This window comes from Pan troglodytes, chromosome 1 (genome assembly GCF_028858775.2).
Source record: "Pan troglodytes isolate AG18354 chromosome 1, NHGRI_mPanTro3-v2.0_pri, whole genome shotgun sequence".
In the NCBI taxonomy this organism is placed as follows: Eukaryota; Metazoa; Chordata; class Mammalia; order Primates; family Hominidae; genus Pan; species Pan troglodytes.
The window spans coordinates 193,507,909-193,533,824 of NC_072398.2; the positions used below are offsets into that span (position 1 = coordinate 193,507,909).

Here is a 25,916-nt window from a genome sequence, read left to right on the forward strand (position 1 = left end):
TTGAAAGGGCTCACAATGATTGTACTTTATTGATGTGTTACAGGAGGTAAGGACTTTCTGCTTAAAATATTTAAAATTTACATGTGCACACAAACATACACAGGTTCCCCCACCCGTGGGGAAGGGCGAGATGACTCTGAATAAAGGATGAAGGAGAAGAAGAGGGTGTAGACAGAGGGCCCTTGACCCCTACAGGGGCAGCAGGATAAGGAACAGAGTGGGGCAGAAGGTGGGTTATTAAGAAGCATCTTGCTTACTAACATGAAGCCACGTGCCCAGCGAGAGCACAGATGAGGCCTCATTGGCGTAGAGGAGGCCCTTGGAGGGCAGGCACACGGTGCCCAACTAGCCAGCCAAGGCCAACGTCCCAGGGGTAGGGCGGAAGTGGGGTGGCATGCACAGGGCACCCAGCCCAGGCCTCTGCTGCCCCCACCTCCCTCCCCACCCTCTGAGAGAAAAGACAGTTTGGGCCTCAGCCATGGACCGACGCCGTTACCGGCAGCGTCTCCTTAAACTACAGAGATACAATGTGTATCAACAAGGTGATCGCTTCTGACCCACTGAGGCAGACAGCTAGAGGTGCTGCATGGGCCAGAACCAATCCTACAGTATCTTTGGTTTGTGGGTTTCCTTCCCGACTTGAATCCTCCCTCTGTCCAGCCTCCGGGGTGGGCCTCAGGGCTGGGAATGGACTGCTCAATGGCCCAAAGCCCAGCCTGACGGCCCTTGGAGGCTGGGGGTGCTGCCCTTGCCAGCCACAGGCAGCTTACTCACTGGGGTGCTGGGACTTGTAGGAGAGGATCTCGGCAGCCAGCTGCTGGGGGTCCAGGAGCTGTGGGAAGCGCCCCATCACAGCCTCCACCAGGTGCGGGGGAAACACACCACACAGCTTAGTATACACGCTGGCCTGCTCCTTGGCCAGGCTGCCTGCCCTGCCCCACGGGCTCCTGCCAGCCCCTGGGCTCTGCACTGGGGGCTCCTGAAGGACTGATGTGGGTGGGGGCAGTGGGTATGGTTCAGACCAGTACTCTCGAGGTGGAAAGGCAGGGGGTGCGGGTGGGTAGTCGGCAGGGACACTGAAGTGGCCAGCACCCATGGCCCGGCCAAAGGCAGAGAAGGCTGCGGTGGCTGGGAGCTCAGATCCATAGGGACTGTAGCCCGTGTAAGGGGCTCGGGGTGGGCCCGGCTCACCAGGGCCTCCTCCTCGAACCCCCCAAAGTTCCGACATCTGGCTCTCCAGGGAGCCAATGCCCGAGTCCAGGCAATCCTGGGAGACGTACGGGAGTGAGTCCAGCGTCTGCGGGAGCCAGTCTGTGGGCCCAAAGCTGCTGCCACTGCCCCCGCTAGGTGCGAGGCTCCTGCCTGATGGGGCATAGGTCTGTGTTAGACCCTCTTGGTGGGACCCTGGGGATGCCTGGGCCCCCAGCTTCTTCCCATCCAGGCTGCACTGCTCACTCTCTGTTAGCAGAGAGCTGGACTGGGATGAAGGTGAAGGCCGCCGGCCATTTTTGTCCTTGCTTGGGGCTCTGGGGGGTGAGAGGAGAGCATTGGCGCGGAGCTCATCTGCCACAGAGCGCTGGGGGCAGCTTGGCCGCTCTGGGTGGAAGAATCGGCACTTGATCCCATAGGTGCATTTCCTTCCTGGAAGAGGAATCAAGAGGGACTCTAAGCAGGGGCACTTCAGAACCAGGGATGAGAGCAGGGAAGGGGTGGCACAGGAAACGGGGTTGGGTGGTCCAATGGTGGAGGTCCCCAAGAGGAAAACAGGGCACAGGCAGACAGGTGAGAGGAAGGGCAGGAGTGAGGAGGGCCGGGGAGGGCAGGCTGGGTTCCATACCATAGGGACACGGCTGCTTCCTATGCTCCAAAGTGAGTGGCTTCTTACGCAGGAAGTTGTCCAGGCTGGGCCCGTGCCGGCCCAGTGGGTCATCAGGGGGCATAAACCTGCAGAGGGTGCAAAGAACTCTCTGGAGGTGGGAGCCATGCAGGGACTTCTAATTGCTGAGAAGGGGCCGATGGCAAGCCTTGCTGGGAAGAATAGGAGAGTGACACCTAAAACTGGGGCCTGTCCAGGACCCCGCAAAACTGCTCTATGGGTGGGATCATACCAAGGGAGGAGAAAGGGATCCCCGGTCTAGAGGGCCACAGCCCATGGGCACCTTTAAGGGAACTCCCTCTCTGAGGTCGTCGGGGGATGGCAGCCCGCACCCACTGGCCCATGGCCTCTGCTTGAGAGATGCCATGTTGGTTCGTAGAGAGGCCACCTGGAACCATCAACCACATACATCCCCTCATAAGTGCTACGGCTCTATCTCCCAAATTAGCCACTCTCTCCACCCCACAGCCTGCCTGGTCCCGGTCTGATTTCTCCTATGTGGTGAGCTATCTGTCTCACTCTCAAAGCTGCCTGGAGCCAAGACCCGCAACCTCCCATGGCCACAGGGCCCCGCAGAGCCCAGCCCCCAGCTCCACCCTTGCCAAGGGCACCTCTGGCTTCCCCTGTGGACCCCAAGTCTGTCAGGGCCTCTGGGAGGGAACATACTTGTCATTGACGAAGGAGTACATGAGCAGCCGCTCCTCGATGAAGCGCTTCCACTCCTGCCGCTCGCCTTGGAGGTCACGGTATGTGTCGTTGGAAACCACGATCCCGTCAGACTCGTAGGCCAGCTTCACAATGAATCTGTCGTCATAGCACACCACCCGCTTGCCACCCACGCGTCGTGATGGTGTGAACACCAGGATCTTCTTCTTCTCCAGTTCCCGCAGGATGTGCTGGTCTGGGAGGTGACAGGGGTGCACAGAGGTCAGGGCCCAGCGGGACCTAGAGCCAGGCCTACAGGGCTCCCTAACCTGCTGATGGCCACACACAGGAGTGGTTAACGCCAAGGTCACCGCGGCAAGAACTAACTCTGCTGAGGCCTCTTCCATGCCCCAGCCCCTCCCTTGGCGTGGCACAGTTTGCTGCCTGAAGACCAAGAACATCTGAGCACAGGCGGCAGGGCCTGCATGGCAGAGGCTCCAAGCACAGAGCTGGCCTTGTTCCTTTTCTCCCTCTGGACATCAGGCCTGTTCAAGCCAGATGTGGTCTTGGCTTTGGCTTTCATCCAGCCTGTTCTGAGGGGTCCATGAATGAGCCGCAGCTTGCTCTGGGGTGGGAGAAGTATCTTGGCTCTGTCCCTTGCATTGCCAGGACAAGGTCGCTAAATCCCATGGTGGGAAAAGGTCAGGCCACTCACCATGCCCCACCTGGGGAGCTGCTGGGACCACAGGGACACAGAAGTGTGCAAGTGGAAAGGGCCCCTCTTCCTGGAGCCTACAGTCCCAGACAGGCTGCCCCCAGATCTCAAGACTTCTAGAGAAACTGATTCAGTTTTTACCTCCAAAGGCTGGGGGCTCTTGCAAGAACAGTGGTAACAGCTAACATACACTGAGCATCTACCATGTGCCAGGTACTCTTCTCAGCACTTACCGTGTGTTAACTTATATGACCTCACGAGGAAGACAATGCTGTCAACACCCCCTGCCGACACCGACCCCATGTTTCAGATGAGGAGCATGTGGCTCAGAGCAGGGCTAAGAGAGGTCCCTGTCCAGGCCAGGGCGCCAAGAGGGGACAGAGCCAGGATTCCAACTCTGGCTGTCTCGACTCAGAGCCCACAGGCTTAACCACTATGTGATACTGCGCTTCTGCCACTGGGGATGTTGAAAGAGCGACCTGCCCACCAGTAGGATGAGGGAGGGGCTCCAGATCTGAGGCAGAAGACTGGACAAGGTGACCTCCAATGACCACCATTCAGAGCAGGTTGCTAAGGACAGAAAAAACTGAGAAAAGAAATGCTGGTCCCTGCTTGAGTTCTAGAAGTTGTAGGTCACTCCCAGAGGGTCTCTCTTGGGGAGAACCAGGGCTGCTGGGGCAGTAAGACCATCCCACCTCCAGGGGCACCACTCACCTGTGATGGGCACGTCGGGCCGAGGCTGCTCCTTCCTCCAGGATGGCACAAACACTGTGATGTCTGTGTGGCCCCGCTCCAGAAACCAGTTCACTGCCAGCAGGATGCCCCGGCAGGAGAAGACCTCCTTGTTCCCATGGCTGGGAGGGAGAGGACAGGGTTAGCCCACACTGATGGCCAGCCTGCCACCCCCTAGGCCTGAGCAGGAGGAGGGAGGTGGTCACACCCCACCCCTGCCCTGGCTTTGGTGGTGGTAGTGAGCAGTCCCTTCCCCTTTGGAGTCACCAGCCCCTTCCCCTTTCCCCAGGGCTCAGGCCCTGGCCCTCTGCAGGTGGGGCCCAAGGCCAACGCCTCCATTCCCAGTGCCAGTTCCCACAGCTCCAGGATGGCCAGGCCCCGCTGGGACTTTCCCTGAGGCTCCATCTCCTGAAAGTGAGGAAGCGCCCAGGAAGCTGGCAGCACTGCTCCCCACGGTGGGGCAGGGCCAGGCCACTTGCAACACACCTGGGGGTGGGGGAAAGGTGCCGCGAGACTTCTGGTTCCTGCCCCACCCGGCGAGCTGCCGGGACCACAGGGACAGATGTACACATGCACACTGAGTCACCACCCCTCCCTCGCCTCTTGCAGCGTGGGTGGGGGCGGGGGAAGCACCGGCTGGGCTGACCGAGGAGAAACCAGATTGTTCCGGATTAAAGTTCAGTCCTCACATACACCTCAGGGACTGGGGCCTGAGAAAGGCAAAGGGGAAGGAGCTGGCGACTCCAGCCTTCAGCATGGGACAGAAAGCGCCGGAGTGAAGCAGGTTCCCCAGGAGCCTTTCAGTCTGAAAGTGAAAGGATACTGCTTTTCCTCCCAAGATGGCAATTCCCCCAAATGCCTCTTCACCCCAAGGCAGAAAGACCATCAGGAAGATGCTAGGGGACTCTTAGCAAGGACAGCTGAGTAAGGCATGGGCCCTGCCTTGGTCTCAGACGAGGCCGCGCCCCACCCACAGGTGGCTGCACCCAGAAGGAAGCCTGGCGGGGCTCCTGGGCTGCCGCAGCTCTCCGTTCCTCTATCGGAAAATGGGCCCAGCAGTCTGCAGCTTCCTTAAGAGGGGTCAGTCAGTGGGACAGCTTTCCTGGTGGCTTCAGGCCAAAGATGGCCCTGCAAAGTAGGGGTTCCAACTGGATTTCCTGAGGGATGGGGGACTGGGGCTTGGGGCTCCCAGGTAACACTAGGTGTCATGGAAGAGCTCCTAGGACCAGCAGCCCCATGTCTCACTGCCCCCTCAGTGAACAGCTTAGACTCTCACATTTGGCAAATAAAACAGAATAAATGTTACGCAAAAGAGGCAAGTCCAGGGCCAACCACATCCTGTGGGTGTCTTTAATGGGAGTGGGGGAGGTAAGGGGTGATAGCTGGAGCCCTAAGAGAAGCTAGGGAGGGAGGTGGGGCAGCTGGGGGCCATGGAGGCTGTTTGGGGGCAAGACTGGGGCACCAGGGTCTGAAGGTCTCTAAATTGTAGGGGAGACAAGGTCCAGCCCAGGGCAGCACTCATCCTTCCCGGTCCCCCTGCCACATCTGCCAGCCTGCTTATAATAAAAGTTCCCATTTGCTGAGAGCTGTGAACCAGGCCCTGTTATAAGTGTCTAACACTGAATCATCAGCAAGCTTGTGAGGAGGGCACTATAACATCATCAACTCCTTCCCTGTTTTTCAGATGAAAACTGTGGTCCAGAGAAGGCAGCTTAGTCACCAGGGTCACACAGCAGTTAACGGTGGAACAGCGACACAAGCCCAGGGCCTATGCTTATCACCACCCTGTACGTCAATGCTCAGGCAGGTACGAAGGCAGGCACAGACCCTGATCGCAGGGAATGAGCAGGGATTCGCAGGCACCGAGCTCCCGCTGGTGGCCAGATATATGGCTTCATTCTTACAGGGCTTGCTACCGTGAAGGAAAGGAAGGTCACCTGGCTAGTGGTAAGAGACAGTCAGAACTCGAACCCAGGTCTGGGCCACTCGGTTGCCTTCCTGTCTCTAACAGAAGATCCAGAATTTATTTGGGAGAACAAAGCTCCCAAAATTGAGTTTGAACAAAGTGTGTTATGAGAGACAGGTGGCGAATGGGAGAAACAATGCTGCTGGAAAACTCCTGCTCTTCCTTCAGAACCCTTGTGAGATGTCACTGCCTCTCAGAAGCCTTCCCTGACCTGCCACAATAGGTCAGGTCCCTGGTCTGTGTCTTCACAATGCCCAGTGCTTCCCCCATCACATCACCCCCCTTCCTTGGGCCTTCTGGCCTGCCTCTCAAAACCATGGCAGCTGGGTCATCCCAGGCCTGGCTCCTTGTCTCAGGTATGCAGTGTGCGCATGTATCCGCCCACCCGCCTCCCTCCGGGCACATGATCCTAGGCTAGTATCTTGGAGCACTGGGAACTAATGGGATGCCAGGGCTCTCAGGGCAGTGCGCTGCCTGTGGGCACTGAAAATCTTGGCTGGGGACAAGTCGGTTCTCAGCAGCCCTAGCACCTGAATATTCCCTCAGCAGATGGAAAAACTGATCAGTGGGCGCTATCAGAGCCCTCCTCCTGGTAGAGCACATGAGGCCTGGAGTGCCCCCCTACAGCTAGCTTTAGTCTCTTTCACTGCACTGGAGGAAGGGCTGCTGGCACAGGAAAACCAGACATCCCTGCCCCCATTCCAGTTCTCTTTGCCTGTAAGGTCAGGGTCCCCCAGCCGGGCTAAGCAGACACTGATAGGATGTGTGTGTAGAAGACTCCAGCTAGGCTGCTCCTGCCCCAGGACAGAAGGCAGGGCTGGGCCAGCCTCCCCAGGTGAAAAGATATGCCTGGGCTGGGCCTGGCGAGTGGAAAAAAATTCCCTTAGAAGGAAACAGAGGTGAATTTCCCCATGATTTGCATATGATGGGGGGGCTAGCCCGCCTGCCCCTGGGGAGGGTGGGTGGCCAGGCAGGAACCGAGTAGCAGCTGAGACAGGAAGTTTGAGGCTGGAATTCCCCTCCTGCCACTACCCCAGCTCAGAAACCCCCGAGGTGGGTGCGTGGCTCTGCTTCTCAGGAACAGGCTCCTCTGAGCACCCCTCATCACAGCCCCTCCTCCCATGTCCCTCCTTCTTCTGGATACAAACACATACTGCACATGGCTGCTCCCAGAGCTCAGCCGCTCCTGGCCCATACCTCCAGAGGAAGGAGTCACACAGATCCAACCTAGCTCCTAGCCCAGCTACATGAGGCTGGACACTGAGAGGGACCCCCTCTAATCTCGAAGCACGGGATGTGACCTGCTGCCTTTTGGCATGGAAACTGGATTTTCTCAGCCTCCCATCCAGGCTCAGCCCAAGTCAGAGAGAGGAAGACTGGCCTGAAGGTGACAGAAGGAGGGAAGAGCACTCAGCTGCATGCCTGCTGAGCTGGGCCAGGGCCAGCTGGACAGTGAACTTGTCCCACAGGGGCCACAAATTAGGGAGGGCAGAGGCTGATGTCATGCCAGCTGTGGGCAGCCCACCTAGGAGCTCCCTCAGGGCAGCCAGAAAATCATCCCTTCTCAACCCTGTGTCTGGGGTCTCCCCGTCCATGCCAACAGGAACTTTTCCCTGTGAGCCATCCACCCAGCACTGACTCATCAGCCTGCCTTGGAGGGAAGTGGGAAAAAAGTGGGGCCAGAGGGTGGAGCCTGGATTGACGGGAGAAGTCTGGGTTTCCCAAGGTCAGCAGCAGCCCTGGCTTCCCTCTCTGCCCCTACCCCCCCACCCCATTCCTGTGCTGGGGGATGGGGGTGGGAGTCACTGGGGGCTGAGTCCTGGCTCTGGCCCCGGGGAACCTCCAGAGACTGGTCCAGCCCAGGCTGCTTCAGCTGAGTCAGTAGGGATCCAAGTTGCAGCTCGCCTGAGGCCAGAGCATCAGGCCACCTGCCCACAACCCATGTAAAGCTGGACCCAGCCTTGAGGTCACTCTTGGACACAGTCACTGGACCTGTTTTCGTGGGAGCCCAGGTCTGAGACAAGAAGGCCTCAGAAGCCCAGCCCCTGAAATAACAACAACAACAACTGCTACTACCACTGCCTACTACCACTACTATGGTTCCTGAACGCTTGCTCCTCTCCGGGATCCGCACACTCCCTCCTCACAACACCCACCTGAGATCAGGTTCCGAGGGGTGAGTGAGCAGCTGCCCACGGGCTGGTCCCCTTTACAGCCCTGCCTCACATTACAGGAGAGGAGTGGAGACACAGTGCTGGCCTCAGGGAGGGACCCACAGCATAAGGTAAGCTCTGCGGACAGAGGGACCTGGGCTGGAACCCTGCCTCTGTCACTTACCAGTAGCGCGACCCTAGCCTCATAAAAGGCTTTCCCTCCCTCTAGACCAGTCCCTAAGAAGGAAGTCACTTCTTCCAGCCCACCAGAGCTGCAGAGACAGTCATCCTTCCATGTGTCCTGGCCACAGGAGAGATGCGAACCTAATGTGTCCTGGCCACAGAAGTGACACTTACCTCATGGCCACGTTGCTCCCATCGATGACCACTGGTCTCAGGTCGCTGCCCTCCTTTTCCTCTTCTGGGAGTGGAGGCTCCAGGTTGGGAGCCTTAGGGGTGCCACCACCCCGTGGGACTAGAGGGAGCTGAGGGCAGGGGTCCGGTGAGGTCTGGTGCTCCCGCTCGGTGGCTGTCCCGTGTTTCACCAGCTCGCCCAGCACCGTGTTGGTGTCTGCCTGGACGCCCAGCTTCTGCAGGACGCTGTGGATCTCCGTGGATGAATAGCCCAGCTTCCGGAAGAAGTCCACCTTCATCTGCAGTTCCAGGGCCGAGGCCTCCTCAGCGGCCGGCTCTTGACCCGGCCTGGGGGTGCCCTGACGGCTGTGGCTGTCCTCAAATTCCCACAGACTCATGGTGGGGCTGGCTTCCAGGACAGGCTTCTCTCCACAGGGGCCACTCATAGCTCAGACTCCTGGAAGGCACCGCGCCACAGCTCCTACTGAACAACCAACAGGGTTAGGGACGGTGAATAGCGCTCTCTCCTAACCTCCCTCCCAAAACCACACCCAGCAGGATGAGGGATTGGTGGCACTACACACTACATCGTGTTATTAGTTCAGGTTGTCCTCTCAAAAGCTCTCCCAGCTAGGCATTCCCATTCCCATTCTATAAAGGGAGAAACTGAGGCACAGACATTAAAAACTTGCTCAAGGTCATCCAGCTGTTAGCTGGTGGCTCGAAGATCGGAACTTAGTCTGAACTAAGACTGGAACTGCCCCAGCTGTAAAGCCTCGAACCCCCACGCCAACCCAGGGGACCCAGAAGGCAGGGACGGGGCTCTCAGATGGAATCCTGGGGCTGGAAGTGCGTTGCGGGGCCCAAGGCTTCCCCACTGAGGCCATCACTTTCGCCCACCCGTCCGGCACTCAGAGCTCAGGCCCAGGCAGCGCAAGGCCCATGGCCGGACTCCCGGAGCCGGGGAGGGCAAATTTCCGGGGTGACCCGTGGGGAGAAAAGTTGCTGGAAAACTCTGGTTGGCTGCCGGGAGCTGGTGACGCCGAGGCTGTCCCGGCCCGAGACCCGCGCTTGCTCGGCCCGCGATCCCGATCCGGAACCTGGTGCTCTTCCCCGGCTCTCCCAACTTGGGCTAAGTTGGAGGGGTCCTGAGGCCCGGCGGGCCGGGGAACAGGACCCCGACCCTCCCGTCCCCTCCCCTTTCCACCCCTCCCGTCCCCTCCCCTCCCCTCCCCTCCCCACCCTTCCCGTCCCCTCCCGTCCCCTCCCGTCCCTTCCCGTCCCGTCCCCTCCCCTCGGCTCGGCTCGGCTCGGACCCCGCCGGAGCGCTCCCTGCCGCCTCCTCGCCGAGGCCCGCACCCTCCCCGCCGCGCCTCACCCCGCCATGCGCCAGCGGCGGCCGGCGGCGTCTCCATGGGGCCGAGTCCCGGGGTCAAGGCCGGCGGCGCCTTTATATGGGGCGGCGCGCTGGCAGGTGGTGGTGAGGCACTGACGCGGAAGCGGGCAAGGGGCGGGGCCGTCCCGGGAGACCGCCCCGGGGGCGGGGCTGCCTCGCCCTTTCCTGCTCCGCTCCTCGCGTCGCGGCCCCGCCCCCGCGGCCGCTGCGCGCCGGACGGGGCCCAAGCGGGGGTCAGAGCCTCAAGGCTGCGGCGGCGACGAGCTCCGAGCGGGACACTGAACGGCCCGTATGCGCAAGATAAGCACGGACTGAATCAGGTACACGCACCTGCCGGGGACGCACTGACCGAGGTGCGGACGGCGGTACCAGGACAGGTAAAGCCGCGAACCCTCGGACCTAAGAACTTGACAGGTACACCCTGCCTGATGAAGCTACGTACGGCCAGGTGCCCATCGAGTGAATCAGGTACGCGGAGGTTGGTCCACGCACCGTGGAGGCAGGTCCATGGTTATAGACAGGTACATCCAGACAGGCACTTTTCAGGTGGAGTCAGGCCCCCTCAAGACACACTGTGCTTAAAGCCGTCACACAGAGGTTGGCCACCCCCGGGGCCAGGTACACTTTTCCTGAAATCTGTACTTTACTAGGACCAAAAGGCAGGTTCAGTCAGCAGATGCACAATGACCGAGGCAGAAAACCAGGCAAAAGAGGGTCATTTACCCCAATCACTACATGAATACTGTCCACACAAGAATACTGTCACCCACACCGCAGAACTCACTGAGCGCCCCCACTGGAGGAGCACCCTTGCTCCATGAAGATGCTTTTAGTTTCCCAGGTCAGACCTGATCCCTCGCATGAGCTTACACTCACGGGCTTACAGACAGAGGTTATGCTGATGTTACCCTTGAGAAATTCTGCAAAGGCTAAACTGCCCCAGCTGGAAAGACTCGAACCAGGATGGAGAGCTCCTATTCTAGTGCTCCTATTGTTTGCCATTTTGTGAACCACGAGTGACTGAGGGCAGAGGGGAGCCTGGCTTCCTATGTGTGTGTGTGTGTGTGCGTGCGTGTGTGTGAGTGAGAGAGAGAAAACACAGAGCCCACACGCTGGAGGACAGAGCCGCATGCCACCAGTGCTTACTATGTGCCAGTCCTTTGTTACATTCTCTCTACCTCATCATAGGCATGTATCCTATAAGTGCTAGTGTTATAATAAATACTTGTTTATTGTAAAAGACACCATAGACACAACTGTACATGTACAGCTTAAAGAATAATAGTAATAATAAAAAAGCCATGTATCCATCACCTAACTTAAAAAATAGACCAGTGCCAGTACCTTGAGGCCCTCTGGGTGCCCCCATCACAGCCTCCTGCCCACATCCTGAAGAACTAGTTTCCTGAACTTTAATTGTGCTAGTCATTCTCTTGCTTTTTCTTGTAGTTTTACCACCTCTGTATGCATCCCTAAGTGGGATATTGTATAGTTTTGCTATTTTTTACTTTGTGTAAACGTAGTCATTCCATAATTATGTGACTTCCTTTTTCATACAGCATTATATTTTTAAAAATCCATTTTGATTGCCTGCATACCTGTAATTTATTTTACTACTGAATAGTGTCCCATTTTATGAATATACCACTGGTTACTTATTCATTCACCTGCTGTTGGACGTTGTTTCTAGGATTTTTTTTCTATTACAAAGACTGTGCTTTGGATATTCTTGTATGTATCTTAATGAAATTGTACAGTGGAGGAAATGGATGTTCAGAGATTCAGAAAGGTGAAGTCACCTGCTCAGGCTCTGGGGGCTGGTGGTGCTGGAACTCATGTAGCTCTCTCCAAGGCAGTCCATCTCCCCATCCACACCTGCTTGTTCGGGAGGCCACCAAAGACCCCAGCGAGGCAGGCATGTACGTCTCTATCTGGACCCTGAGGCTGTTCCTCTGGGCTTGCTTGCTCCTACCTAGCGGTGTTCCTGCTTTGTTGCCTGGTCATCTTTGAAGACCCCAAAGTGTCCCCTTCTCTGCTCCCCAGGCACAGCAGCTCCAAGGGCTTGGCAACCCAAGGAGAGAGGAAACACAAGGCCCCCTGCTGCATGCCAGCTCACATCCCATGCTGGGCACCTCACATGCTTGCTGTCACTCCAGCTGAGTGCGGTGCCGGCGGCACCCCTAACCTCACAACAGTCCCTTTTACAGATGAGAAGAGCTCAGTTATGTTAAGCATTTATTCGCTATAGCAACTACCTTTAAGATAGTAAAAACATTAAGTGATGTGTCCAGGTTAATAATGATAATGACAATACTAATCAATCACAGAGATAATGCCTCCCATTTATAGAGTGCTCACTGGGTGGCAGGCACCAGCTAGCGCCTTGCAGACACTTTTGGGCCTCTGCTCTGCCTCTTCCTTGGCTTGGAGTGTCCTTCCCTCTCTCCCACCCAGCTGCTTCCTAGCCAGTTCCATTCATCTTTTGGATGATGTCACCTCCTCTGTGAGGCCAGCCAAGACTCCTTTGATGCTGGTTGTACCCTCCTAAGTGTCCCCACAACACCCTGCCTATGTCCCAACGTGTTAGATTGTCTTTGCCAGCCTGAGACCTCCTCTGGAGCTGCAACAAGACCAGACTCTGCTCCTGCTCCCAGACCCTCTGCTGCCCAGCCCTGTGCCAGTAGGAGCCAGCAGGACTAGGCGATGAGTCATGCTGCTCCCTGCCCTCCCAGAGAGAGCCACAGTCTCGCTGTCTTCCGGCTCATGCTACTTCCCAAGAAGCCGACTCTCTTCTACAGAACCCACGGCTTCTTCGGGGAACCCCTGCTCCGTTTACAGCTGGATTTTGCAAACTTTGGCCCTAATCCCCAGGAGTTCTCTGAAGCCGAGCCCACACAAACCCCTCTGCCTCTCGTATGCCTGTCTTGGCAGCTGGGCTGGCTAATTTCCTTCTTGGAGCCTGCCTGGCCTCCCACCATCTATCTGCCTGTGCCCAGCCAGCGTAGGTGGGGTCTGCAAAGCTTGTGGACTGGTCACTGCCTGAGGGTGGTGGGGGGTTGGGAGATGAGGTTGGAGAGGGAAAGTTCCCAGGAATGACCTTGGCTTTCAGTTGCTTCACTGGGCAGCTCAGCCTGGGGAGGACCCGGGAACTGGGCTACCTCTGTAGAAAGGCTGGGCAGGCTGCCCTCAAGCCTTAACGGAGTGGCTGCTGAGGTGATGTTTAAATTCAACAAGGCCTCCTAGAAGTGAAGAAAGGACCAGATCCCTCCCATGTTTGAGACTCCTGGTATATTTCTTTTTATTTTTTATTTTCGAGATGGAGTCTGGCTCTGTCGCCCAGGCTGGAGTGCAGTGGCGTGATCTCAGCTCACTGCAAGCTCCGCCTCCCAGGTTCATGCCATTCTCCTGCCTCAGCCTCCCGAGTAGCTGGGACTACCAGTAGCTGGGACTACAGGCGCCTGCCAACACACCTGGATAATTTTTTTGTATTTTTAGTAGAAACAGGGTTTCACCGTGTTAGCCAGGATGGTCTCGATCTCTTGACCTCGTGATCCGCCCGCCTTGGCCTCCCAAAGTGCTGGGATTACAGGCATGAGCCACTGCTCCCGGCCAGACTCCTGGTATATTTCAAAAAGACATGTCACAGCAGGGCTACAAAAATCAATGTATGTTTTAAACGGTAACTGAACAAATTAACTCTTTTTTTTAAATCATGCATTCAAATGCGGTGCAATATATTTGGACTATTGACAAGATAATTGGAGAACTTGTATTAAAAATACATTATTTCCTTGGAGAGATGGCTGATTTTAGGGCTGGGACAGGGAAAGGATGAGCCGGGAGTGTGCTGTGGTGCCAGGGAGTTAGGAAACGCTCAAAACACAAAAGGATGGGAGTGCGTCAAAGGGATCCAGGAGCCAGAAGAGCTCCCTATGGCCAAAGCTGGAGCAACTGAGCAAGGGAATAAATAATAGGATAATATTGAATTATAACCTAAAGTATAAAATAAATATTTATACTGATATAAATAATTTTTTTGTTTTTAGAGCCAGGGTCTTGCTCTGTCGCCCAGGCTTGAGTGCAGTGCCGTGATCATAGCTCACTGTAACCTTGAACTCCTGGGCTTAAACGATCCTCCTGCTTCAGCCTCCTGAGTAGCTAGGACTACAGTTGTGCACCACCACGCCTGGCAAATTAAAAAAATTTTTTTTGTAGAGATGGGGATCTCGCTATGTTGCCCAAGCTGGTCTTGAACTCCTGGCCGGAAACAGTCCTCCACCTTGGTCCCCCAAAGTGCTGGGATTACATGCATGAGCCACCATACCCAGCCCTGATATAAATAAATTGTTGAATCAATAACCTACTGGGGGAGAAGAGGCAAGTCTTCCTTACAGAAGAATTTCCAATAATGAATGAAGATTCTTTCTCCTCTAGGAGGTGGAGCTTAATTATTCCTTTCCCTTCCCTTTCCTGTACACTGGACTCAGGACTTGCTTCTAAATAATAGAGTAGGGAAAGAGAAGAATAGTAACTATACAATGGAGAAACCTGCAGACACCACTTTAACCAAGGGCTCAAGGTTAACATCACCAGTGATAAGTCTAGTGGCTATCATGTAGCTAACCCTGCCCCCTCCACACCATGCTATATGACCAGAAGGATACTTCACCTCTGTCATATTCTTTCTAAAACTCCATAACCCTGGAGAAAAAGGTCAGACAAACCCAAATTAAAGGTCATTCTGCAAAATACCTGACTAGGACTCCTCAAAACTGTCAAGGTTGTAAGAAGCACAGAAATAATTAAAGCATTGTGAAAAAGAAAAAATCAAAAGCATAGAAAGACAGCAACAGCCACGGACCAGAGGACACCGGACATGCTGCCTAGATGCAGGATGCCACTCTAGGTCATGTCGTGGAGCAGAGAGAGCAGGAACAGAGAGGCTGGTGAAATCCAAATAAGGTCTGCAGTTATGTTACTAATGATGGACCAATGTGGGATTTTTGAGTTTTGAGAAATGTACCAGGGTGGTGTAAGATAACATTAGGGGAAACTGAAACTGGAGGTCAGGTATTCTGGAACTGTCTGTACTATCTTTGCAACTCTTCTGTAAACCTAAAGTTAATTCCAAAATTCAGAAGTTAGGCTGAGGCAGTCACATCACCTGAGGTCAGGAGACCAGCCTGACCAACACGGTGAAACCCCGTCTCTACTAAAAATACACAAATTAGCCGGGCATGGTAGTGGACACCTGTAATCCCAACTACTTGGGAGGCTGAGGCAGGAGAATCACTTGAACCGGGGAGGCAGGGATTGTAGTGAGCTGAGATCGCACCACTGCACTCCAGCCTGGGCAACAGAGCGAGATTCCGTCTCAAGCAAAAAACAAACAAACAAACAAAAAAACCAAACAAACCCCAAAAACCCCAAATTCAGAAGTTTATTTGGTAACTATATATGTGTGTGTGTGTATATATATATATATATATATATATATATATATATATATATATATATATATTTAGTTACCAGGAGAAATGTACCAGGGTGGTGTAAGATAACGTTAGGGGAAACTGAAACTGGAGGTCAGGTATTCGGGAACTCTCTGTACTATCTTCGCAACTCTTCTGCAAACCTAAAGTTAATTCCAAAATTCAGAAGATATATATATATATATTTACCATATATATAATTTTCTGGGCCTTACAGATGGTGTGTTTTGGTGATAGGTCACCCATCTCTGTTCAGTTCTATTGGTCTGCATCCTGTGACTGAGTACAATCCTATCTGGAGATAGCATCTGAAGTCCAAACTTGCAGCCTTTTTGGCTATGGAGCCCTGGCCAGCTCCTGTCTCTCTTCTCTCTCAACCAACCCCCATGCTGCTACCCCTCCTCCCTGTTTCTGAACCCTCAAATCAGACTGCTAGAGCTAGGAGGTCTCATAGAGATTGATTAGCCTAAATCCTTTGTTTCTTTTTTTTTTTTTTTTTTTTTTTTGAGATGGAGTCTCACTCTGTTGCCCAAGCTGGAATGCAGTGGCATGATCTCAGCTCACTGCAAGCTCCGCCTCCCGGGGTCAAGCAATTCTCCTGCCTCAGCTTCCCACATAGCTGGTACTACAGATGTGTGCCACCACACCTGGCTAATTTTTGTATTTTTTTTTAGTAAAGATGGGGTTTCACTATGTTGGTCAGGCTGGTCTCAAACTCCTGACCTCAAGTGATCCGCTGGCCTCCACCTCCCAAAGTGCTGGGATTACAAACATGAGCCACCACACCTGGCCTTGAATTTTGTTTCATAGATGAGGAGACTGGGAGAGAAAGAGGAAAGGGACTTGCCCCTGGCCACATGCCAAGTTAATTTGGACAGAGCCAAGAATGGGACTAGCCAGGCTTTCTCTATCCCGGGATCTCTGGCCCCATTTGCCACAGAGATGTGGGTCAGACCCACACAGCTCTGAAGTATTGTTGATTCACTTGGGGACCTGATTAGGGCAATGCTAAATTCAAAGGAAGGGCTGAATCCCAAGTATTAGTTGGAAAGAATAGTTTAGAGTGGAAATTTCTGCTTTGATCTCACTGTGCACGCCCTTACCAGGTGAATCTCACCGGTTTTGAAGGTCCAGGAAGAGGCATGGCCTGAAAGTGGATAAAAGATTGAGTCTGTCTCTGCCCCCTACTTCTGCCCCCAGAGCTATTGCAGTAAAGGGGCCAGAGAAGATTCTGCAAAGCCCTTAGCATGTGAAGAGGGGTTGGGTCCCCAGTTTTGGGGTTGAACACTCCCTAATGTGCACTGGGGACACCACTCTGGTGATAAACTCAAAGCTGCTGGAGAGCCCCCATAGCCTTTCCTGAAGCCTAGAGAGTAGGAGATGGGGCTGAGGTGGCCCTGCCGCTGAGGCTGCTACGTGGACATTCATCCCTTCTGGCCTAGGAGGGGGAAGTGCCTCCCTTGCTGTGTTTCCATAATGAACTGGGATGGTCTGTGCCACCATTGTCTCCCCACCTGACTGTGGCTCCTTGAGGACGGCCCTGAGTCTCACTGTCCTCTGCATTCCCAGCACAGGACCTGGGACGGATGTTGGTAAATGTTTGCTGAGTCAATGCACGCATGAGCTGAAGTGGTTCCAGTTATGTTTTGCTGTGTACATGTCTGTTGTACCGTCTTTACCATGTCCAGCTCGTGGACCTCCCCTTGCATCTGAAAAAAGCAGTCACGGGGAAGTCGGCTGGAAGGGAGCTCAAGGCTCACCTGGGGTCTCCAGCTGAGCCATCTGTGAAGGTTCAGATGGGAGTGGGGAACTAGAAGCTGAACATAGATGAACTTGCGACCAGGGCAGATCTAACCGGAGTCAGGAGCTTGCAGTGGCTGGGCTGACGTCAGCTCATGGGGTCAGTGTGGTCACCCACAGATGGGGTGGTCATAGTGAGCACCTCACAAGATATGGGGATCACTAATGCGCAGTTCACATGGTGGTCATCTGTTCTGATGGCAGTTAGAGATACCACTGGCCAATAAACATGCTGTAGGAGACTTGCTGGTGCTGGTTGTCTCTCCCGCCGCCTTTGCTGGATTCCCCATTCCTAACAGTATTGGAAATTTCTCAGCTATGTAATCTGGTCAGAAGGGACCCTATTCCAGCGGTGGGGCCTAACTGCCTTAAGCAAATCAGAATATTTCTTTCTTTTTCTTTTCTTTTTTTTTCTTTGAGTTGGAGTCTCACTCTGTCGCCCAGGCTGGAGTGCAATGACTCTACCTCGGCTTACTGCAACCTCCACCTCCCGGGTTCAAGCAATTTTCCTGCCTCAGCCTCCCGAGTAGCTGGGATTACAGGCACCTGCCACCAGGCCCAGCTAATTTTTATATTTTTAGTAGAGATGGGGTTTCACCATATTGGCCAGGCTGGTCTCCTGGCCAGATTGGTCTCGAATTCCTGATCTCGTGACCCCATCTGCCTGAGCCTCCCAAAGTGCTGGGATTACAGGCGTGAGCCACTGTGCCTGGACCGCAAATCAGAATGTTTCTTAGTTTTTTTTTTTTAGTGAGATGGGATCTCACTCTGTCACCCAGGCTGGAGTGCAGTAGCATGATCTCGGCTCACTGCAGCCTCTGCCTCCCAGGCTCAAGTGATCCTCCCACCTCAGCCTCCTGAGTAGCTGGGATCACAGGTGCATGCCACCACAGCCAGCCATTTTTTGTATTTTTAGTAGAGATGGGGTTTCCCCATGTTGCCCAGGCTGGTCTTGAACTCCTGAGCTCAGGCAATCCACCTGTCTCGGCCTCTCAAAGTGCCTGGGATTACAGGCATAAGCTGCTGCACACAGCCCAATCAGAATATTTCATCCTTCAGGCTACAGCAATTGGTCAGAAAAAGGTATAGGTCCCAAATCAGGCCAACCAGAGTGAATGGGTCTCAATTCTGAGTCTTTTCTTTGAGCTAACTGGGAAACCAACTACTTCTTGCTAATTACAAAGGAGAAAAGCAAGTATTGCCAGGAGCTTCTGGCAGCCACCTTGTGACACATCATAGGAGACAGAGCCAAGAGACTGAAAGAAAATAGGTTCTTGGTAACAGCTGCTGGATCAAGCCTTACTTAAAGCTACCCCTGGTTCTAGGCTTGTTGGTTATCTAAGCCCACAAGTTCTGTCACAATCAAAGATATCTCTTTTAATGGTAATAATAATTACTTAATTACTAAGTATATAATAATTACCTAAATACAGCTTAGGAGATAAAATCTTAGAAAATATGAGATCTGTTTGGCAATAGTAAAACACTCATAGTGAAAAGGTCAGCAGAATGCTGAATCAGCTCAAGCTCAGCTACCTCACACATGACAAATATAAGACCTAGAGAGGTCATGAGACTTGTTCAAGGTTTTACAGCTGCTTAGCAGGGCCTCCTGACCCACAGTCCACTAATTCTTAATTGTTTTTCTTTTCTTTTTTTGAGACAGGGTCTCACTCTGTTACCCAGGCCGTAGTGCAGTGGCGTGATCTTGGCTCACTGCAACCTCCGCCTCCTGGCTCACTGCAACCTCCGCCTCCCAGGTTCAAGCGATTCTCTTGCCTCAGCCTCCTGTGTAGCTGGGATAAGAAGCGTGTGCCACCATGCCCAGCTAAATTTTATATTTTTTTGTAGAGATGGAGTTTCACCATGTTGTCCAGGCTGGTCTCAAACTCCTGGACTCAAGTGAGCCACCTGCCTCGGCCTCCCAAAGTGCTGGGATTACAGGCGTGAGCCACCATGCCTAGCCTAATTCTTAATGTTTAATGGTAATTAGAATGCTTGAATTTCTGTGCATTCCCAGTGAAATCATCACTACATGTTTTCTCCCTTGTCTTGCCTATCTTTCCAAGAGGCAGAGAAGGAATGTTAATATTTGTCTTTATTTTGTAAACAGGGAGGTAGAAACCCAGAAAGGCTTAAGGATTTGCCAAATATTACAGCAGGGTAGTGGTGAAGCTGGTCCTAGGAGCCACATGTGCTGAATGCCATTTAGGGTTCAGCCCCTCCACCCCACCCCTTATGCCAGCCACTTCTGCTTCCATGAGAGCAGGAGTAAAGATTAGGGGTAGGGTGGGGACCTTTCCTGGCCTTGCTTCTTAGTGGACAAGTGATTAAAGAGGACATTGCCTTGCACAGGCCAAAGAAGTGATTATGGGCCTTGAGAGATAAGTCCTTCCCCCCAACCTTAGGAAAACCAAGGTTATGAGGCTCAGAGAAAATAGGATATTTCTATTGCCAGAGCCTCCAAAAGGGAGGCCAACCTAGAGAGATGGGAGGCTGTATGCATGGGTTTCTGGCCTCACAATCCCTGTGACCCCAGCTCTGACACCTACCCTCTCCTGCCCCCAAAGCCTTCTATGGCTCCCTAACCTTTTCAGCAGCCACAGGGCTGATGTGTTTGGCTGCACAGGTGTTGCACTGAACAATTTTGGATTCTGATCTGTATGGCGCCTCTGGAGTTGTACAGTTCACAGCTTGCACAACTGTACACGGCAGGCCTAGGTTGCCTTTCTCAATGTTTGGACATTCAGATCATTTTCACAGCAATCAATGACCTTACAAACCCTTTTTAAAAATAAATTCATTTCATCATTTTTACAAGATATAGAAGATATGTTGAGAAAATTTATTTTATTTTAGATCAGTCTGATCCCAAGGATTGTATTAGAAAGTGTATATGTAAAAAGATGCATTATTTTTAAAGGCTACTTTTGATGATTTTCTACTTAATAAAGGGATGCCTACTGTTTAATAGAATTTATATCTGTCAGGAGAGTTTTAGGGAAGAAAGAATTAAATTTTACGAGGAAAAGCAAGGTTTACAGACAAATAAATTAAAAATAAGTTGTCAGGCTTGATTTGGGAACTGAATGTTTACTGAAATTATTATTGTAGATCAAAATTTAACTACATGCTATGAATTACAAAAATAAATATACTTTCAGGCCAGGTGTGGTGGCTCACGCTTGTAATCCCAGCACTTTGGGAGCCTGAGGCAGGTGGATCACTTGAGGTCAGGAGTTTGAGACCAGCCTGGCCAACATGATGAAACCCCATCTCTACTAAAAATACAAAAACTAGCTGGGCGTCGTGGCACATGCCTGTAATCCCAGCTACTCGGGAGGCTGAGGAGAATCACTTGAACCCAGGAGGCGGAGGTTGCAGTGAGCTGAGATTGTGCCACTGCACTCTAACCTGGGTAACAGAGCAAGACTCTGTCTCAAAAAACAAACAAACAAACAAAAACAAAAATAAATATACTTTCAATTCATGGTGGTTTAGAACGTTTGCATCTTATACTTCATTCTTGTGATTTATTTAGTTGTTTTAAAAACAAACTTTGTGCTTGGTTTCTAAATGAAGAGATAAGAGAGAAGATATCACCTCCTCAAACAACCCATTTCAGCTATGAATAGCTGTTATTTCCAAAAGATGAAAAGCTAAAATGACTACATTTTCTCTTAAAATGTTCATTTTTGAAGTTCTAGATTTTTTTTTTTTTTTTGGTCGGGTGCGGTGGCTCATTCCTGTAATCCCAGCACTTTGGGAGGCTGAGGTGTGCAGATCACCTAAGGTCGGGAGTTCAAGACCAGCCTGACCAACATGAAGAAACCCCGTCTCTACTAAAAATACAAAATTAGCCAGGTGGCACATGCCTGTAATCCCAGCTACTTGGGAGGCTGAGGCAGGAGAATCGCTTGAACCTGGGAGGCGGAGGTTGCAGTGAGCTGAGATCGTGCCACTGCACTCCAGCCTGGGCAACAAGAGTGAAACTCCATCTCAAAAAAAAAAAAAAAAAAAAAAAGTTGGTTTTTAAAAATTTTTTTGAACAGGTGATCCATTAACAAGGTAGAGGTTCAAAAGGTGCACGGATATTTATGGTAGAAACAGGATCCCTTTCCCCTGGTCCTGGTCCTGGGAAGTGGCTCTGGTATCTAGGAACAAGCAAAGTTAGCAGTTTCTTATGTCTCTTCTCAGATGGAATCTATGCGTCCAGGAGCAAATGTTTGCACATATATATTTGGCTTTGTTTCTTTCTTTTTCTTATTTCTGAGGATATCTTGCTCCAGATTTTTTTCTCTCTTTTCCTTTTTTGTTCTTATTTCTGAGGTGTTGCTCTTTATTTTTATATAAATGAAGCTCTTTCTATAACCAGCTGTACCTTGCTTTTCTCACTTAAAAATAAACCTTTGAGATAATTCCAATCAGTACATGTTAAGCTGCCTCGTTACTGTTAATAGCTGACAAACATTCCATTGGAAGAATGTACCATAATTTATTTAGGCAGGTTTTGACTGATTAAACATTTTGTTTTATTCCACTCTTTTTTTTTTTTTTTTTTTTTTTGAGATAGGGTCTTCTGTCGCCCAGGCTGGAGTGCAGTGGTGTGATCTTGGCTCACCACAGCCTAACCTCCCAGGCTCAAGCCATTCTCCCACCTCAGCGTCCCGAGTAGCTGGGACTACAGGCATGCACCACCATGCCCAGCTAATAATTTTTTTTTTTTTTTTTTAGATAGAGTCTTGCTCAGTTGCCCAGGCCGGAGTGCCATCGAACAATCTCGGCTCACTGCAACCTCCGCCTCCCTAGTTCAAGTGATTCTCCTGTCTCAGCCTCCTGAGTAGCTGGGATTACAGGTGCCCACCACCACACCCTGCTAATTTTTGTATTTTTAGTAAAGACAGGATTTCACCATATTGGCCAGGCTGGTCTTGAACTCCTGATCTCAAGTGATCCACTTGCCTCAGCCTTCCAAAGTGTTAGGATTACAGGCATAAGCCACCGCTCCCAGCCCTGGCTAATTTTTGTATTTTTTGTTGAGACAGGGTTTTGCCATGTTGCCCAGGCTGGTCTCCAACTTTTGGGCTCAAGTGATCCTCCTGCCTTGGCCTCCCAAACTGTTAGGATTACAGGTGTGAGCCACCACACCCAGCTTCTCGTTACTGTTAACAGCTGAAAAATATTCCACTGGAAGGATGTACTATAGTTTATTTAGGCAGTTTTTGGCTGATAAACATTTAGGTTTTTTCCAGTCTTTACTATCACAAACAATACTGCAATGTATGCCTCCGTCTGTGTATCACTTTGCAACTGTGCAAATACGTAGCAGGGTAAATTCCTCTTGCTGAGTTAGAGTTTGTTGATTTGGTAGGGCTGCCATCACAAAGTACAAACTGGGTGGCTTAAGCAACAAATCTATTGTCTCAGTTCTGGAGGCTGGGAACCCAAGGTCAAGATGTCAGCAGAATTGGTTCCTTCTGAGGGCTGTAAGGAAGAACCTGTTCCATGCCTCTCCCACGGCTTCTGGTGGTTTGCTGGCATTCGTTGGCATTCTTTGGCTTGGAGAAACATCACCCCAATGTTTACCTTGATGTTCACATGGTGTTTTTCCTGTGTATATGTCTATGTCCAAATTTCTTGTTCTCATAAGGACTCGTCATATTGTATGACCTCATCTGAATGAATTACATCTGCAATGACCCTATTTCTAAATAAGGTCACATTCTGAGGTACTGGGGCATAGGACCTGAACATACGAATTTTTGGGGATGCAATTCAGCCTATAACAAAGGGTATATAACCATTTACTTTTAGAAAAATATTGCTAAATACCCTCTTCATAGAAATTGTACCATCGGCTGGGTGCAGTGGCTTACGCCTGCAATCCTAGCACTTCGGGTGGCTGAGGTGTGCAGATTGCTTGAGCCTGTGAGTTCAAGACCAGCCTGGGCAACATGGTGAAACCCTGTCTCTACGAAAGAAGAAAAAAAAAAAAAAAGCTGGGTGTGGTGATGTACATCTGTAGTCCCAGCTACTTGGGAGGCTGAGGTGGAAGGATCGATTGAGCCTGGGAGGCGGAGGCTGTAGTGAACCATGATCACACCACTGCACTGCAGGCTGAGTGACAGAGTGAGACCAAGAAGAAAGAAATTGTACTGTTGCCTTCCCAACAGCCTTGCCAACACAGTGGGCCATCACACATTTTGATTTTTGCCAGGCTGGTAGGTGGAAAATGGTGTCTCATTGTATTCCAACGTGCATTCCATTTATAAGTGTGGATGAGAGTTCTCTTATATATTTAAGACCAATTTGCCTTGTTTTTGCATCCAGTTGTTTACATCATTTGCTTCTTTTTCTTTCTTTCTTTTTTCTTTTTTTTTTTCGAGACGGAGTCTCGCTCTGTCGCCTGGTCTGGAGTGCAATGGCGTGATCTTGGCTCACTGCAACCTCCGCCTCCTGGGTTCAAGCGATTCTCCTGCCTCAGCCTCCCGAGTAGCTGAGATTACAGGTGCCCACTGACACTCCCAGCTAATTTTTTGTATTTTTAGTAGAGATGGCATTTCCCTATGTTGGCCAGACTGGTCTTGAACTCCTGACCCCGTGATCTGCCTCCCTCTGCCTCCCAGAGTGCTGGGATTACAGGCGTGAGCCACTGTGTTTGGCCTCATTTGCTTATTTTTCCATTAAATTATTGGTCTTTTATCCTTATTGATTTGTAGAAGCTCTTTAAGTGTAAAAGAAATTAGCTGTCTGTGATATGTTTCAGATGTTTCTTTTCCTGTTAGTCAATTGTTATTTGACTTTGTATAAGAATTTCTTTTTTCTTTTTCCTTTTTTTTTTTTTTTTTTTTTTTGGAGACAGGGTCTTGCTCTGTTGCCCAGGCTGGAGTGCAGTGGTGTGGTTCCAGCTCACTGCAGCCTCAATTTCCTGGCTCAAGCGATCCTCCCACCTCAACCTCCCAAGTAGCTGGGACTATAGGCACACACCACCAGGCCCAGCTAATTTTTGTATTTTTTGTAGAGATGGGGTTTCATCATGTTGTCCAAGCTGGTCTCAAACTCCTGGGCTCAAGCAATCTGCCCACCTCGGCCTCCCAAAGTGCTGGAATTACAGGTGTAAACCACCATTCTCACCTTTTGTTTTTTTTTTAACCAGGAAAAAATGTTCAATTTTTTTGTATACAAACATCATTTTCTTTTATGGTTTTGGGATTTTCTGTGATATTTAATAAGGTCTTTTCTTGCCGGGCACGGTGGCTCACACCTGTAATCTCAACACTTTGGGAGGCCAAGGCGAGTGGATCACCTGAGGTCGGGAGTTCAAGACCAGCCTGACCAACATGGAGAAACCCCGTCTCTACTAAAAATACAAAATTAGCTGGGTGTGGTGGCATATGCCTGTAATCCCTGCTACTCGGGAGGCTGAGGCAGGAGAATCACTTGAACCCGGGAGGTGGAGGTTGCGGTAAGCTGAGATCACACCATTGCACTTTAGCCTGGGCAACAAACGCAAATCTCCATCTCAAAACAAACAAACGACGAACAAAACAGAAGGTCTTCTCTATGATTATGATACATATTCTCTTATTTTGTTGAATGCACTTACGGTTTCATTTTTATGTGTAATTTTGACCCATTGAAATTTATTTTGGCATAAGGTAAAAGGTAGGAACCTGGCTGGGCGCAGGGGCTCATGCCTGTAATCCCAGCACTTTGGGAGGCCGAGGCGGGTGGATGACAAGGTCAGGAGATTGAGACCATTCTGGCTAACACGGTGAAACCTCGTCTCTACTAAAAATACAAAAATTAGCCAGGCACGGTGGTGGGCGCCTGTAGTCCCAGCTACTTGGGAGGTTGTGGCATGAGAATTGCTTGTGCCTGGGAGGCAGAGGTTGCAGTGAGCCGAGATCTGACCACTGCACCCCAGCCTGGGTGACAGAGTGAGACTCTGTCTTAAAAAAAAAAAAAAAAAAAGGCTGGGCACGGTGGCTCTCACCTGCTGTAATCCCAGCACTTTGGGAAGCCGAGGCGGGTGGATCATGAGGTCAGGAGATCGAGACCATCCTGGCTAACATGGTGAAACGCCATCTCTACTGAAAATACAGAAAAATTAGCCTGGCGTGGTGGTGGGTGCCTGTAGTCCCAGCTACTTGGGAGGCTGAGGCAGGAAAATGGCGTGAACCCAGGAGGCAGAGGCAGAGCTTGCAGTGAGCCGAGATCGTGCCACTGCACTCCAGCCTGGGTGACAGAGCAAGACTCCATCTCAAAAAAAAAAAAAAAGACATGTATTCCATGGGAAAACTCTTTGAAAACGTTGGGCTTCATCTAAGGCAAGCTTGTCCAACAAGCTTGGCCCAGGACAGCTTTGAATGCAGCCCAACACAAATTTGTAAATTTTCTTAAAACATTATGAGATTTGTGTGTGTGTGTGTGCATGTGTGCGTGTGTTTAGCTCATCAGCTATCATTAGTGTTAATGTATTTTATGTGTGGCCCAAGACAATCCAGTTCTCCCAGTGTGGCCCAGGGAAGCCAAAAGATTGGACACCCCTGATCTAAGGGGTTGAGAGTCCTAACCACGCTACCTCCCAGTGCTGCCACCTTGAGTAACTTGCTTCACCTGTGTCACATTTCCCTTCAGTTTTAAAATGGGGGTAATAACAGAGGAAGCTTTTGTAAGGCCTCAAGCTTCTGTAGTTTGGAGGGCTCTCTTACAAATTCCAAAAGGGAAACACTTCCCCTGTAGGGTCTGGGAAGGGCCCCTGCAAGTGAGAGGACCTGAAGGTTT

The 25,916-nt window shown here is 51.5% G+C and overlaps 2 protein-coding genes across 5 annotated transcripts in view; one reads left to right on the top strand and one right to left on the bottom strand.

Annotated features, from left to right (window-relative positions):
• Nucleotides 1-9,931, bottom strand: ZC3H12A (zinc finger CCCH-type containing 12A). Of its 4 annotated transcripts, none has more exons than XM_016959421.3 (6): nucleotides 9,820-9,931; nucleotides 8,445-8,922; nucleotides 3,951-4,090; nucleotides 2,543-2,777; nucleotides 1,838-1,944; nucleotides 1-1,641 (listed from the first exon to the last, which is right to left on the bottom strand). In XM_016959421.3, exons 2-6 carry the CDS (start codon nucleotides 8,885-8,887, stop codon nucleotides 767-769), a joined length of 1,800 nt encoding a protein of 599 aa, XP_016814910.1. In that variant the 5' UTR covers nucleotides 8,888-8,922; nucleotides 9,820-9,931; the 3' UTR covers nucleotides 1-766. The 4 variants fall into 4 exon arrangements, with proteins under 4 accessions (XP_016814910.1, XP_016814904.1, XP_063659581.1 ...); XM_016959415.3 differs by having other exon boundaries at nucleotides 8,445-8,925; XM_063803511.1 differs by lacking the exons at nucleotides 3,951-4,090; nucleotides 8,445-8,922; nucleotides 9,820-9,931 and having other exon boundaries at nucleotides 1,838-2,024; nucleotides 2,543-2,713.
• The window catches only part of LOC134809238 (uncharacterized), a 19,856-nt gene continuing 3,682 nt past the window's right edge, over nucleotides 9,743-25,916 (top strand). The window contains exon 1 of the mRNA XM_063803521.1: nucleotides 9,743-10,305. Within this exon, the coding sequence (XP_063659591.1) occupies nucleotides 9,855-10,305 (451 nt within the window). The 5' untranslated portion in view covers nucleotides 9,743-9,854. The remainder of the gene's footprint in view (nucleotides 10,306-25,916) is intronic.